At 40.5% G+C, this 12,966-nt stretch overlaps 1 protein-coding gene across 5 annotated transcripts in view; it reads left to right on the forward strand.

The window, feature by feature from the left end:
* Positions 1-5,749, forward strand: part of ect2 (epithelial cell transforming 2) — a 42,128-nt gene extending 36,379 nt beyond the window's left edge. For 4 of the 5 annotated variants that reach the window (XM_085773793.1, XM_085773797.1, XM_085773795.1 and 1 more), the window contains one exon: positions 4,267-5,749. Coding sequence is in view for 2 of the 5 variants with exons in the window: in XM_085773797.1 (XP_085629923.1) it covers positions 4,267-4,356 (90 nt within the window). In the remaining 3 variants the exon portion in view is untranslated. The remainder of the gene's footprint in view (positions 1-4,266) is intronic. The other variant, XM_085773792.1, reaches the window with a different exon arrangement.
* The last annotated feature ends 7,217 nt before the right edge of the window (positions 5,750-12,966 follow it).

Consider the following 12,966-nt stretch of genomic DNA (forward strand, 5'->3'; position numbering starts at 1 on the left):
GGCTCGGCCTTCTGAGGGTTTCAGTCCAAACGCTTAGAATGGGGATGAGGCCAGACTCTCCCTCAGAATGAAATGAAATGCAGTTCCGGGAGAGGCTGGTTTACGAGGCTAGGAAATATTCACTCGGTGGCTGCTATTAATGGTGGGATGTATGCAAAAGGGTGTGATAGAGCTGGGACATAAAAGAGCTGTGTCCAAGTGAAAACCTGTTTTCCCTAAACTGAAAAGGCTCCTTTAAAGGCATGCTATCACATATGAGATGTTTTATTTCAAATTATAGTTGAGCAGGCCTACAGGCAGATCCATGAACATTTTGAGGTGCTTGGGCTCCTAATCATTCAAATTAACAGATGGTAATAGGTTGCAGTTGGTTCGAGAGACCTTTGTTTCAATTTAGGCAGTTCCTATAGAAGGAACTTGAATGACTAATTACAAAAAATATAAATGGTAAAATGTCAAGGCATGCCTTTAGTTTGGATGCAATGCTCTTTGTGTATTTCGGCTAGTTTACATAAAACCAGCTCTTTAGAATTGAAATGTCAATGTATTCATGGAAGCCAGGCTGACTTCTCATCTGAGCTTTAATGTCTGATGGCAGGTCACCTGTCAAACGTTTTCCCTGAGTTTATTATGTCCCATATTCATCTCAGCCATTTAACTACTTCCCAGTCACATACACACAGGTCCACCTGTCTGAAAGGCATTCATGCTGAAAAGATGGGGTTTGACATAATAGAATGTAGGCCTGTCACAATTATTACATAATTGCCTGATTGCAATTATTTGTATTTGTAATTATTTATTTTGATTAAAAAATCAGGGGACAATACACTTATAGTTAATTATAATAGACACGTGTAAATACGCAGGATTGTAGTGATCAGCTAATTTTCCATCCTTTGTTGATAGAGATACACTAGCAGTAAAAAGGTGAAAAAGTACAATAAGAGTGACAGGTACAGTACATCATAGACAGACAATGAATCTTGTTACTCATGACAGATTTGAGCTGACCGCTATTATTTTGCATAATAGTTAAAATTGTTTCCATCTGTATAGAAACAGCTGGATGAAACTAACGATAATATTTTCATCACTATTCCCTCGTCGTTTTCCACCGTTATAAGTTTGAGTGGTGCTCTCTGAATGACATCATCACATTGCGCCCCCTTCTTCTGCTATGATTAAATGACACATGAGTGGAGCACCACAAACTGTTTATCTCGAGGCGCTTAATTTCTAATAATCGATGACCACATTTCAATGTGCATCTGTCATGGAGTTTAGTTGCAAAGCCTAAAGGAAAACAGAAAGTGCAGTTTTTATTTATATGTTACAGTGTTTAATGCCAATTAATGGCTCTTCTTGCTGATACTATTTAGTGGCATGAAAAGATCAGAAAAAGACAATTTAATAATTAATTGCAATTATTTGTATGGAAATTCAATCAACTAAAATTCATGATTGTGACAGCCCTAATAGAATGTCAGTGTTATCTATTTGGAGATGATTAAATCATTCAATGATGAATTGTACACAAGCCTGTTCATCGGGGGCTGCCTGTGAGCACAGAAGTTTGATTATTGCCAATTTTACTCCCAGTTTGTAGATCATTTAAAGCTTCATGTTCATAAATGAAACATACTGAGGTTTGTGACTAAAGTAATCAGTTGCATTTCTACTTTAATCCGTATTTATCTTTCATTTCAACCATTTATAGTTCATTGATATCAACACCAACTCAACTAAACTCAGGTGTCATCCATAATGAGGCGATTTTTTATAGAGTGCAGTATAACTGCAATACACCCCACACTCAAAAACATTTAATGTATTAATTAATACATTTTAATTTGGGGAAACTTTATAGACACTCCTTACGGCAATAGTAGAGAGTCTGCACCCTCCCTGGTATGTGTGTACACTGCTTTCCCCCTCCAGACTGTCGTAGACTATTAAGTGATGCTTATCTCCCTGTTTGATGTACACTAGACTCACTAGAAACAGGGACAGGTTGTTGACATGTTTTCATGCACACTTGCACAAAACAAGTGTTCATTAGTGTTAGAACTTGGTTGTGGCAAGTCAAGTGTGTGATAAGGGTGAGATATGTTTCATTGAGCTGCCGCTGACCTGACCATCTTCTTCAGTGGAAGCAGCCTGCTAATCTCTTGATTCATTCAACCCTTATTCTCTTGTTGCTGAAGCCCCCTAGCACCACTTACTCACATGTAATCAAGGACGCTGTTCATCTGCTGACACACACTGAGGGAAGGAGAAAGACAATGCCTCTGCTGAAAGGTTCATAGAGTTGTGTGTGTTTTGTGAAAGCGGGTTTAAAAGTTACTGAAGTGCGATTGTGTTGGCAAAGGTAGCTTGTCTTGATTACTTCAGTGCCAAGGTTTGCCTTGAAAGGAAGAGAGGTGCAAGCAACGCAATTTGCCTTTGTGCTTTCAGTAATTAAATGAAGCTGCAGCCCATAAACCAACCTTGTCCTTAATACTTCCATGCTTCCAACTCATGCACACATACGCACCCCTAACTGCAAGCTAGATGGCTCACAGGTCAGTCTTGTTGCACAGGCATATAAAAGTGCACAATGAATAGGAGATGGGATGCTGGTTTGAATTGAGTTGAATGGCTGAGTGAATGGCTGCTAAACATACTCCCACGTGTGCAATTGTACTCGCTCCAAATAGTAGTACTTTGTCCTCTTGCTAACTGCTACTTTGGTGCCGTTCAAGGTTTTTTTTTTCTTTTGTTTTGTTGGTTTTCCATCATATTTTCTCCGTTTTGGTTCAGTTTGGGTTTAATCATCCAAAGTAATTTCTCATGTCTCAGCATGGCAGCATTGCTTCAACAAACTGGGACAGCAAACATGAGCAGTCGGAGAGGTTTGACTCCTTTATCCAAACCATTTTATTTTGTAGGTAGTCTTCATCTAGAACATATTAGTTCCATCATGTTGCAAGTTGCCTTCGTCCTATTTGTTCTTCAACTAGGGCATAACAGTTGCTGGCCAAACAGGAGCTGCTTCAAACTTTTACTGTTACATTTCATTTCACTGAAAATTGCTGCAGAACGAGAGGTGTTAGTGGTGATGTAGAGATCTTGAGCCAGGCTAACTCACCAGGAGCGGCAGCCCATGCTCTCTTATGTTCCATAGGCAACCTGGGTTGCAGGCAAATTAATCCAACCAATACACACGCTAAAGGTAGGGTTGAAGATTCTGGAAAAAAGGTTCTATCAGGCCACATTTTAAAAATACACAAGTTAAAAGTCCCAGCCCCTTTCCCCAGACTTCTCTCTGAAGCCACACCATCACCTTTCCACAGACGTAGGTGAAGACACCGAACGCACATTCCCAGAGCTACACTGCCACCCATCAGACTGAAATGTAGCTTTTCCGCGGATGTAGGTGAAGACTCTGATCGCGCGCGCGAGAGGAGGGAGAGAGGGAGAGAGACGGCAGCTTGATTGGGTGTAGGGAGAACTAGACATGAAGGCATCTGATTGGTTTTTCCTTTTTGGAGCAAAACCAGGCTGAAACTTGTGCACACCGGCACGGACGGACAGGTGCGTAGGAGAAGACCAGGTGGTCGAGTAACATGAGAAAAAGCTCCCGCACACTGTCATCACTTGCAGAGGTTTTATTGAACAACGTTTCGGTCCTGAGACCTTCGTCAGGTTCTAAAAGTGTGTGTGTGAGGGAGGAGGCGGTTTTTGGAGCAAAAAGCATGGATTGGTCAGAGTTTTGTCAGTCCTGCAGCTGCCACAGAGGTCTGATTATTTTCGTTCCTTTTTCTGAATACATAATGTATTGACTACTCTCAGGATAGAAGGACCATTGAACAGGATTACCAACCATAACTTTAATTTACACTTGTTTGAACTCTAAATTTTGAAATAGTGACAGCCCCAGCTTGCACCGTCTACAACAGTCAAGGCAGGAAGTGGGTGTGCAAACTGATGGATATTTTCAATGGATATTGTTATAGTTTTAAATACGTTTGAGTTGCCATTTCTGATTATCTGACTGCTCATGTTTCTTGGCAAATCAGTGGTTTATTATATAAAATGATCTCTGGATCATTATTAACCTTGAACGGCACGTTAACATTAACCAGGAAAAAAGAAAGGCAAGTTTTGATTAACTTTACTGATCCTTTCATCACGAGGTGTTAACATTTTATCTTGGGTTTACTCACGTTTGCTTTATGCATATTTTTCTTGATTCTTTTTACTTCCTGTCTTTTCTGTTCACAGGCACACCATTCCCCCTCCATGGTCAATCTACCTTCCATGTTTGAGAGGAAGTACCACACATTCAGTCGTTCAACCACCCACCTCTTCTGAGACCTTGCTACTATGGAGCGCTTGCGGGGATAATCCGATTTCTTCACTTCCTTTGCCTTGACTGGTGTTAACGGCAAGATCTGAATGGACGGGTCCAAGTGTGCAAAGTATGGCAAAGTAGGATTTGTCTATGCTGGACCATTTGACACTTTTCCAATCCAAGGAAATTGCATTTAATGGACATCAGGATGAACATCAGTCTCGTACATGGCAGTATGAGAAACGTCCAGCGAAACTGCTCATAGTGCTCCCCAGATAGAATATTTTCAAGTAGTAGGGTTACAACAATAAAGTAGTTGTTTGTCAACCTGAAGCCTGCTATGTGATGCATTCAGCTAAAATTGGTTTGTGTGTGAGTGATGTGTGACTGAGAACTCAGAAGTTAGTCAGAAGGCAGTTTAGTGCATCTCTCCAAACATTAAGTATACTTGTATTAAGTAAGGTGTCTGGGCACTAACAACTGGAATGGTACATCATAACAGTCGCCACAGGTGCCCCACTGGTTCTGGTCGGGGTTTGTCTTACCCTTGAAAATGAAGGATGTTCTGCTTTTGTTACGGATTATTTTGACAAGATTCAGTATTTTGTCAGTGTAGTTTATCAGGCACTTGTCACATCTTGTGTACATGGGTTGTCTGCTCAGTTTTCTGATTTGTCCCCATCATCAAAAGAAAAATTACCAATATAGACCAAGTAAAGAGTATGACTTCTGATCCTCTGGTTTGAATGGGGTCCACGTGCCTGGATGTGTGTTTTATTTCACTGTGCTTTGTTCAAGTAAATTAACATTTAATTTTTGATGTTGAGGTATTTCTATGAAGGTTATGGGCAATAAAGGTAGCAGGTAACAGATGCAGGTTGCTAACCTCTTTATGTGCTTTATGTACTAGTTAAACTTGACCTCTCTTGGCCTTTACCGATTTTTGTAATAAACTGACTTTTTGAGAGACCTTTATATTAACTGACATTTAATGTTGTTTTATTGTAATGGGGGTAGACTTGATTTTGACCTCATATCATATTACCTATAGTAATTAACTCACCCTCTTAACGTATGATAGCTTCCAGCTTTTATAAAGCTTTTATTTTAACATTCAAGAGAGTAAGTTGAGAAGATTAAGTGCTTTTGCTCTTGTTTCTTATATGTCCCGTCCGCATTTTAAAAGATTATTTTACTGTGTGTGTCTGTTGAGTCTGTGTATGTGAGTTCAAGAAGGGATCTGCATCAGTGTACATATTTATTCTTGATGAATACATTTTATACATGTTACCTTGTTTTCTCTGGCTATTTATGTTTTTTTTCCTCACTTTTATGTCTTTTTTTTGCTAATGCTGTTTTCATTGAGCTATATTCTTCAGTTTTTCAACTCTATTAAATGCACTTAAATATGTACCTGAAGATTTAAGCTTTTTATTTTACTCCTGTGTATGTCCTCCATCACCAACAACATTCCACTGAATCTTTTCTTCCTTCTATGGCGGAATTTTCATGTAACGACAAAGCTGGAGTTGCTGTTGTCATGTTTGAAATATTAATTACAAACCTACAGTATCTGGTAGCCTATTTGTGATTTGCATCTTACTTTGAGGGGCTTATGAATGTTCCTTTTCTAGTCTCGACTTGCTCATCTGTTTTGGGAGTTACTTAAAGCAGATATCAGTGGAATGTTTTTGTTAATATAAGTCCTAAATAGTCCTATTTTCCGTCAGCAATCACTTACATGAAGTATTTCAGCCTAAACACGAGTCTCTCCGTCACTCTGCTCTGCTGTAACCCGAGGAGAAAATTTTCCTTGTGGGATACAAGTGTTATCCAATGAGGGGAGAGAACGGCATGAAGGGCTGTGTGTGCAGCCAAGGGATGCGCGTGAATGTGGTGACGTAGCACGAGGACCAATTGATGCCTGACAAGGGCGGGGGCTGCTAACTCATGGTGCGTTCAAGGAAACTCGTACTTTGTGTTTTTCCTTCCTGTGAAGTCATACCAGTTCGATCTGGTACGAGTTCACGGGTCGGAAGTTACGAGTGGCCGTTATAGGGAACTTTCACAGACAACAGGACGGTAAAAACACGAGCTACGGGTTACCTGGAACGCTACCAAGTCGTAGTTGTGACTTGAAGCTGTAACTTACGGTTTCAAAAGCCTGCCTTGAACACAGCATTAGCCGAAACGGCCGTGCCGATGATATCTGCTTTAAGAACATTTTTGATCCCCTTTGAGAAAAAGTACACTTTTCCAGTTTCCTTTATAAATCATTGCTCCTGTTTCAAATTCACTTCTGAAGCAACACAGTCAGGCAGATCTTGAACGTGGAACACCAGGTTAAGACCTAATGACAAAGTGGCAAAACTGTTTAACCAGCAGGCATTTTGTTTAAGGTAAGTTTTGACTGTGAAGTGCAAATTGAATCTCTTATCAAAGATATCATAGTGATTCTCTATAATGTGATCTCATTTTAATCATTACTGTATAAAATTGTTAGCTTCTTCAAGGAGGCCAGAATAATTCACACATTGGAGCACTCTCTTAGCATGGAGGCCAATACGGATAACTGGCACAACAGGAGTAAGTGTACCAGATTTCTGTACAGCGGATAACATCAATTCCTTATAGTAGTCATAAATATCAAAGGGTACCCCTGGTTATTTTATACAACTCCCTATAGCAATGTCAAAGCAAGTGAACTCTCTTACCCATGTGTACATTTGTCTGAAAATATGGTCAGGTCATGGTTAACAGTCAGATAGTTGAATAGACGCAAGAAATGTTCAAATCTCGCGCGACCCAGTTGACGGCTCCGCCCGTGTCAGTGCAAATTGTGCGAGATTTGCACTGACACCAGCAGAGCAGTGAACTGAGACACTGGGAGCTTCCGCTACAAACAAGCTTAAAACCTATACTTATTTAATTTTTTTCGGAACAATTTCTCATGTCGGGGCTTCAATACAAGAGGGACATTACAGATGAGCACTATGGAGGTATTTGGATGTTTTTTGGTGTGTCTTTTTGTATGAAGAAAAGTGAGCTCTGATGGTCTGCAACCATCATATGGACATGCAGTGCTGCACGGAGCCCCGCTGTAACTCAGAGAAGGCACGGAGGACTCTGAAAATTCTCCCAGCCCTTAGTCGACATAAAAGTGAGTAGATAATGAGTGAAATTTGAATTTTGGGTGAACTATCCCTTTAATGCCCCCAAAAAACCATCACTGTGCATCTACTTCACATGACACTCCACAATACTTATGGGAAAATGTGTAGCGGCAATATTGTTTGAGATCCTGGGGAATGACCTGAAGAACATCAGACATCCTATGAACATGACCAAGCTGAAGCAAGTCTATGATGAAGAGTGGTCAAAAAAATCCTTATGAACTTTGACCAGTTATTGTAATTTAACTTTTCCTCTCACCGCAGTGGTTAGGAGTGGTAATCATATATCAGCTCCAACCAATCTGGCCTTTTCTTCTTTCATTACTTAACAAGAAGTCCCTGTAAAAACTCTTCAGAAACACTCAAACTGGCCTGTCCAGCACCATCAGTCATGCCACAGTTACAGTTCTGAAGAACACTTTAAAGTTGCATAAAACTGAGACAGAGTTAAAGTGCCTCAATTAAGTAAAGGTGCATGGTGGCTTTCATCCACTGGAAAATGAGATCACAGAGAATAAAAAGCAGTATTCTGAACTCTGACACAACTAAAAGGAGTCAAAAGAAGTACAGCTGTAATTACAAAGTTGCTGAGTTTCTGTACAGTGAGTTCACCCCGTGCAGAGCCAGACCTCTGCTCTCATGTCCTTTAGCCTTTAGCGAAAGCATAACCACTTTAGACAACCCAGAGTCAGACTTCCTCACAATGAGTCAAAGTGTGTTTTGAATGGTGAGCCTAATTAATTTTAGCCACATTAGTATTTATGCCATGGTGTTTTGTCCTCTTCACATGCAACCTCTTCAAAGCATTAGAAAATAATCTGTGTCTCCTGGATAAAGCAGAGGACGTGCCATGCTACCAGCTAGCAACTTGAGGTAGAGTGTCATGCAGGCCCGAGGCAAGACGAGACTGGGGAATAGCCACAATGAAAAGGCACCTCTTCACGGAGGACATTCACTCTTTTCATATTTGCCTTTGCCTTCACTTCAAAGTGCCTCTGACTGGCTGTTTAGGGGTGAAACGAAAAAGGGAAATGGTCTAAAGGAGGAAGAAGGGGGCTGGAGATGGAGTGCTATGAATCGGCCCACTCTAAGGTACAGTCAAGAAGGACGCAGTCCAAAAACATTACTCCTCAGTAAAGAGAACCATTATTATACAATACGGTTTCACCATATACCATAGTTGAAGATGTCCTCATGCAGATACTCTGCTCTGTGTATGAATATGAGAAAAATACATTTCTCTCTCACAAACGGATTACACAGATGAGACACAACTAGAAAGAGAGAGCAGTTTGACATTGAAATCCCTTAGTGGAAAGTGAGGGGTGTGGAGATTGGACCTATCTTATGCAACCGAGTTCTCTACTCTGAGAGGAGTCTTAATTTTCACTCACACTATCTCTTGTTTAACCATGACCTAAAACTTAGCCTAACTTTAAGAAAATCTGAGGGTATTCCAGACAAGAGGATTAAGCATCTTTGGAGTATGAAACACTTCAAAAGCAGTGGTGTTTTCTCCCAGAAGCTAAAAAGAGACACACTTTCAGAAGTATTCATGCTATTAATCATTTTAAAGCTGCTTTTGTGTGTGTCAATTTTCATGTGATTAGACCATGTATCAAATTCAGATAAGTCCAGGTTTCTTTTGGAGAAGATGCACTCACAAATGTTTTTTTTTTTTTCCTTGTGCTGTCATGTGTGAAAAGACATGTGAAAGCACTGTTATTGCTCTAAGCAAATTATTCTAATAGCATTTATATAGGAATGATACTGTGCCCAGCTTTTTGATCGATATAAGTGGTTGGTCACTGTTTCCACTGCACACAGAAAATTGATAGTAAATTGATAAGCAGACACAGAGATGAGAGGAATTTAATTGCTTTATCCTCCACACTCATACGGTGTGTGTGTGTTTGAGTATGATCATGTGACTCCCAGTGGACTATGGCTGACCTTCAAAACATCAATAGTCTCTGTGGAGAACAGAGCTCAACTGAATATTGACCAGCACTGATCTGCCTTCTATCAGTTTTTCTCTTCTCCCATTTCACAACCAATTACTTCCTTAATTGGTTCAGTGAGTCCCTCCTTCAACTACACACAGTCACCATTGCTCATTTTCAAACGGCTGAAGGCTAGATGCACCGACAGGACGCGTTCATTTAAGGGCTGCCCAAAATATCAAAGTTTCACTTGAAGTCAAATGAACCATCAGTGTGTGAAATGGAAATGAAACTTCTTTGATAGTGCTGTTTCCATCACACCAATGTGATGTCAGAAAGATGCTGGACACTAATGTTGGACAGATGTCTAATTTTGGAAATGTTTCATATTTGTTCAGATTTATTTTAATTGGAATTTAACAATAAAAGTGTGAGTATTATGTAGCACCTGCAAGCACGGCTGGTTTACATAGTAGGCTAAGTAAACTTGTACAGTAGACTACTTCATCCTCAGCAGTGTTGTATTACAGTCTTAGCTAGTTAACATTAGTTACTTAAACTTTAACTGGAGACAAAAGTAGCTAGACGAAACTAGCTAAACATGAGTTTCCATCCAGAGATACACAGGCTAATTCAGAAGGTAAGACAGTAAAGTGTATTAAACAAGCCAGCTAGCTACTGCTAACATTTAATAAGAGTGTCTGAATTTTCCAGACATACGTAGCCTATGTCCAGCTCCATTACACTCTGCCCAGCCCTTCACCCACACTGTCTCTGCTAATCCAGTTTTTGAGTGCTCACTACTAGCCGGACTTCTTCCAGCAGCCAAGAAGACTACCTTGAAGCTGTGGTGAGACTGGAGCAGTGAGCTGCTGAGCCAGCTGTGATTGGTCACTTAAAAAACCTCAAACCTCAAAATCTCTGCTCTGCTGCAGGGGTGTCCAGCGAGTCCAGTTACAACACTTTGACAGCATCCCTCCACATGAAAACATGTTTTAAAGTGTAGTCCTATTTAAAATAGTCACATACTGAAGAGTTCATGTTTTTTGTCATTCTATTTCAAGTAATGTGATTTGAACTGTAAAATTAAAAAATATATAAATCCATCCCCAGAGTACAGGGATGGGATGAATATAAGAATTACTACTTGTTATTTTTGCCTATCTAACCTACGTATGTCTTCATACAGCCTAAAGGTGAACTATGCAAGTCTGCTCGCCTTTTCTCCCTTTCCTCCCAGCCATGTGCATTTGTTTTCAACAAATCCGGCCAGAAGGTTCTCTATGGAGTAGTGGATAACATTATACATCATGTACATTTTTTGCAATGTGTATATTTGTGAAGTTTCATCTGTCATAAACAAGAGATAATGGGGCGTGTTGCTGTTGCATGCCACCAAGACGAGAGCTGGGACACCGGGTCAGAGGCACTGATCTTTCAAGTTTGGTTTTCACCAAGAGACGCTAGGTGGAAGGCAGAGAGAGGCTCCATTCTCCCTGGAACAAGTCATTTAACCATCACAATTACTCTGAAGCCATTTAATTAAGGTAAAAAAAAAAAGAATTAATCGAAAGGCATACATTGAAGTCTCTTCTTTAAACCTTAGTTGTTACCTTTTATCCTGTTGAATCCTCAGGTCAGTTTGAATCTAACAATTACTGGCAGCCCCTATACACCTGCACCTGTTAGAATAGGTTTAACTTCCAACTTGTGTTGATCCCTCTTCTGGGTTTAATTGGTATTTAATTAGGGGGATACCAACTATCACTCCTCAACACACCTGTCAGTTGAGTTCTGTGGCATTTGCACAGCAAATTCTCCTCAAACAGCGAAGCACTGTCACAACAAAGCTGCAGCTCTTAAATCAATTAATGGATTTCTTGTGGTAGCAGCTGCCAGGTTTCTCCCAGGATTAAGGGGGGTATTGTCTGTCTGGGTCCCTCTAACGAGGCCCAGATGAATTAACATGGATGAGAACTTAATTAGGACGCGCCGCTATTTTTCTCTGCCGGTGTCATTCTTTCTCACGGCACTTAATTTCTCTTCTTCTCCATCGCCCGGGTTCATGTTCCTTTACAGTTTCATTATTACTTTGTATGAATCCTTTGCTGAGGTGACAAGCTGACAAAGGTGACACAGGACCAGCTACTGGAAATAAGAGACAGAGATGGAGAGGAGGACGAACCGGGAGAAGGTTAGAAAATGATTGTGGATCAATGTCTCAAATGAGGTAAAATGACTATGGGCTTTCCAGCTACTTATGAGTCCTTAAACAGGTGAAAAACACTATTGATGTCTCGCCAAGCCGAGTGTTTACTCACCACAGAGGACATCAAAGGCAGAGAGACGCTAAACTTATTTACATGTTTTACCATAGTAATGATAGGATGAGGGCATTCACTTCCCCCTTCAATCCTCCTCTTTTTACATTTTCTATTATACTGTGACTGTGTGTGTGTGCATATATAAACTGTGTTGTTCTAGCGTGTTCTTCTTGATAAGCTTGGTGCTCAGGGGAGATTGCAAAATACAACACGTCTGTCCATCAACGCATCCCTCTTTCAAGTTTGTTGTAAACAGGCCAAAATTAATTACCAACAAAATGATTTCAGTTTTTTTCCTATTGCATTGGAACACATGTACTGTAGCTGTGGTTGAAAGGATGCAGAGCAGGTCTCTTTTTTATTACAAGGCCTTTACTTCAAGTATGTGTAATTCATTTCTGCACAACGATATTTGTTGAGAACAATAAATTGGAAAGTGGGGTTGGAGGATACAGAGATGGTTGCTTCCTCCTCAAGGTGGCGCTGTGAGCGCAGCATTAACCAGATGTCTATTTACATAAGCTAGCAGTGTGAACACAGCAAATGCTGTGCAAGATTGGATGATGGCTACTGCAAGTTCTAGGACCGTGTGTGTGTCTCTTCATGATATGCTTTGAAAACTTCAGTTCCTTGAGTTCAGACTAAGGCCTTGTAGAGGAGGACCATTGTTGATTTTACATGTGGACAGAGTTTAACTCCAGCTTTGACAAAGGTCACTGACCTCTTTGGGATGTGGTGGTGCTGGCATGTCCTGATGGCTGTTGCTGTGCTCCAACTAACAACCTTGAGCACCTCACTTTCCCCAAAGAGATGTTCTCTTCCAGAGCATAGAGGGCAGAAAGATATCATGCTCACAGTTGTACCCCAGCAGGTTTTCTAGGAACTATGTCTAACTATGCAATTTTTTTTTACCTTAACTATGCTACATTTTTACACCATTTTTTAAAAACACCTTCAGAGTATGTGATGGTAAATAAATGACTTGTAGCTTGTTATGGGGAGAATGGAGGCTCTCTGCCTTCCCCTCTTGGCCGAAAACCAACCTTGCAAGAAGCAGAGCCTCCGACCTGGTGTTCCAGCTCTCGCCTCACAGAAACACACTCCGTAACTCGTAATCTCTTGTTTATGACAGGCAAGACTACACAAATATACACATTGTAACACATATATGATACCAATAAATAACATTA

Source organism: Trachurus japonicus, chromosome 4, assembly GCF_045865225.1.
Source record: "Trachurus japonicus isolate A0001 chromosome 4, Traja_1.0".
NCBI classification, from domain to species: Eukaryota; Metazoa; Chordata; class Actinopteri; order Carangiformes; family Carangidae; genus Trachurus; species Trachurus japonicus.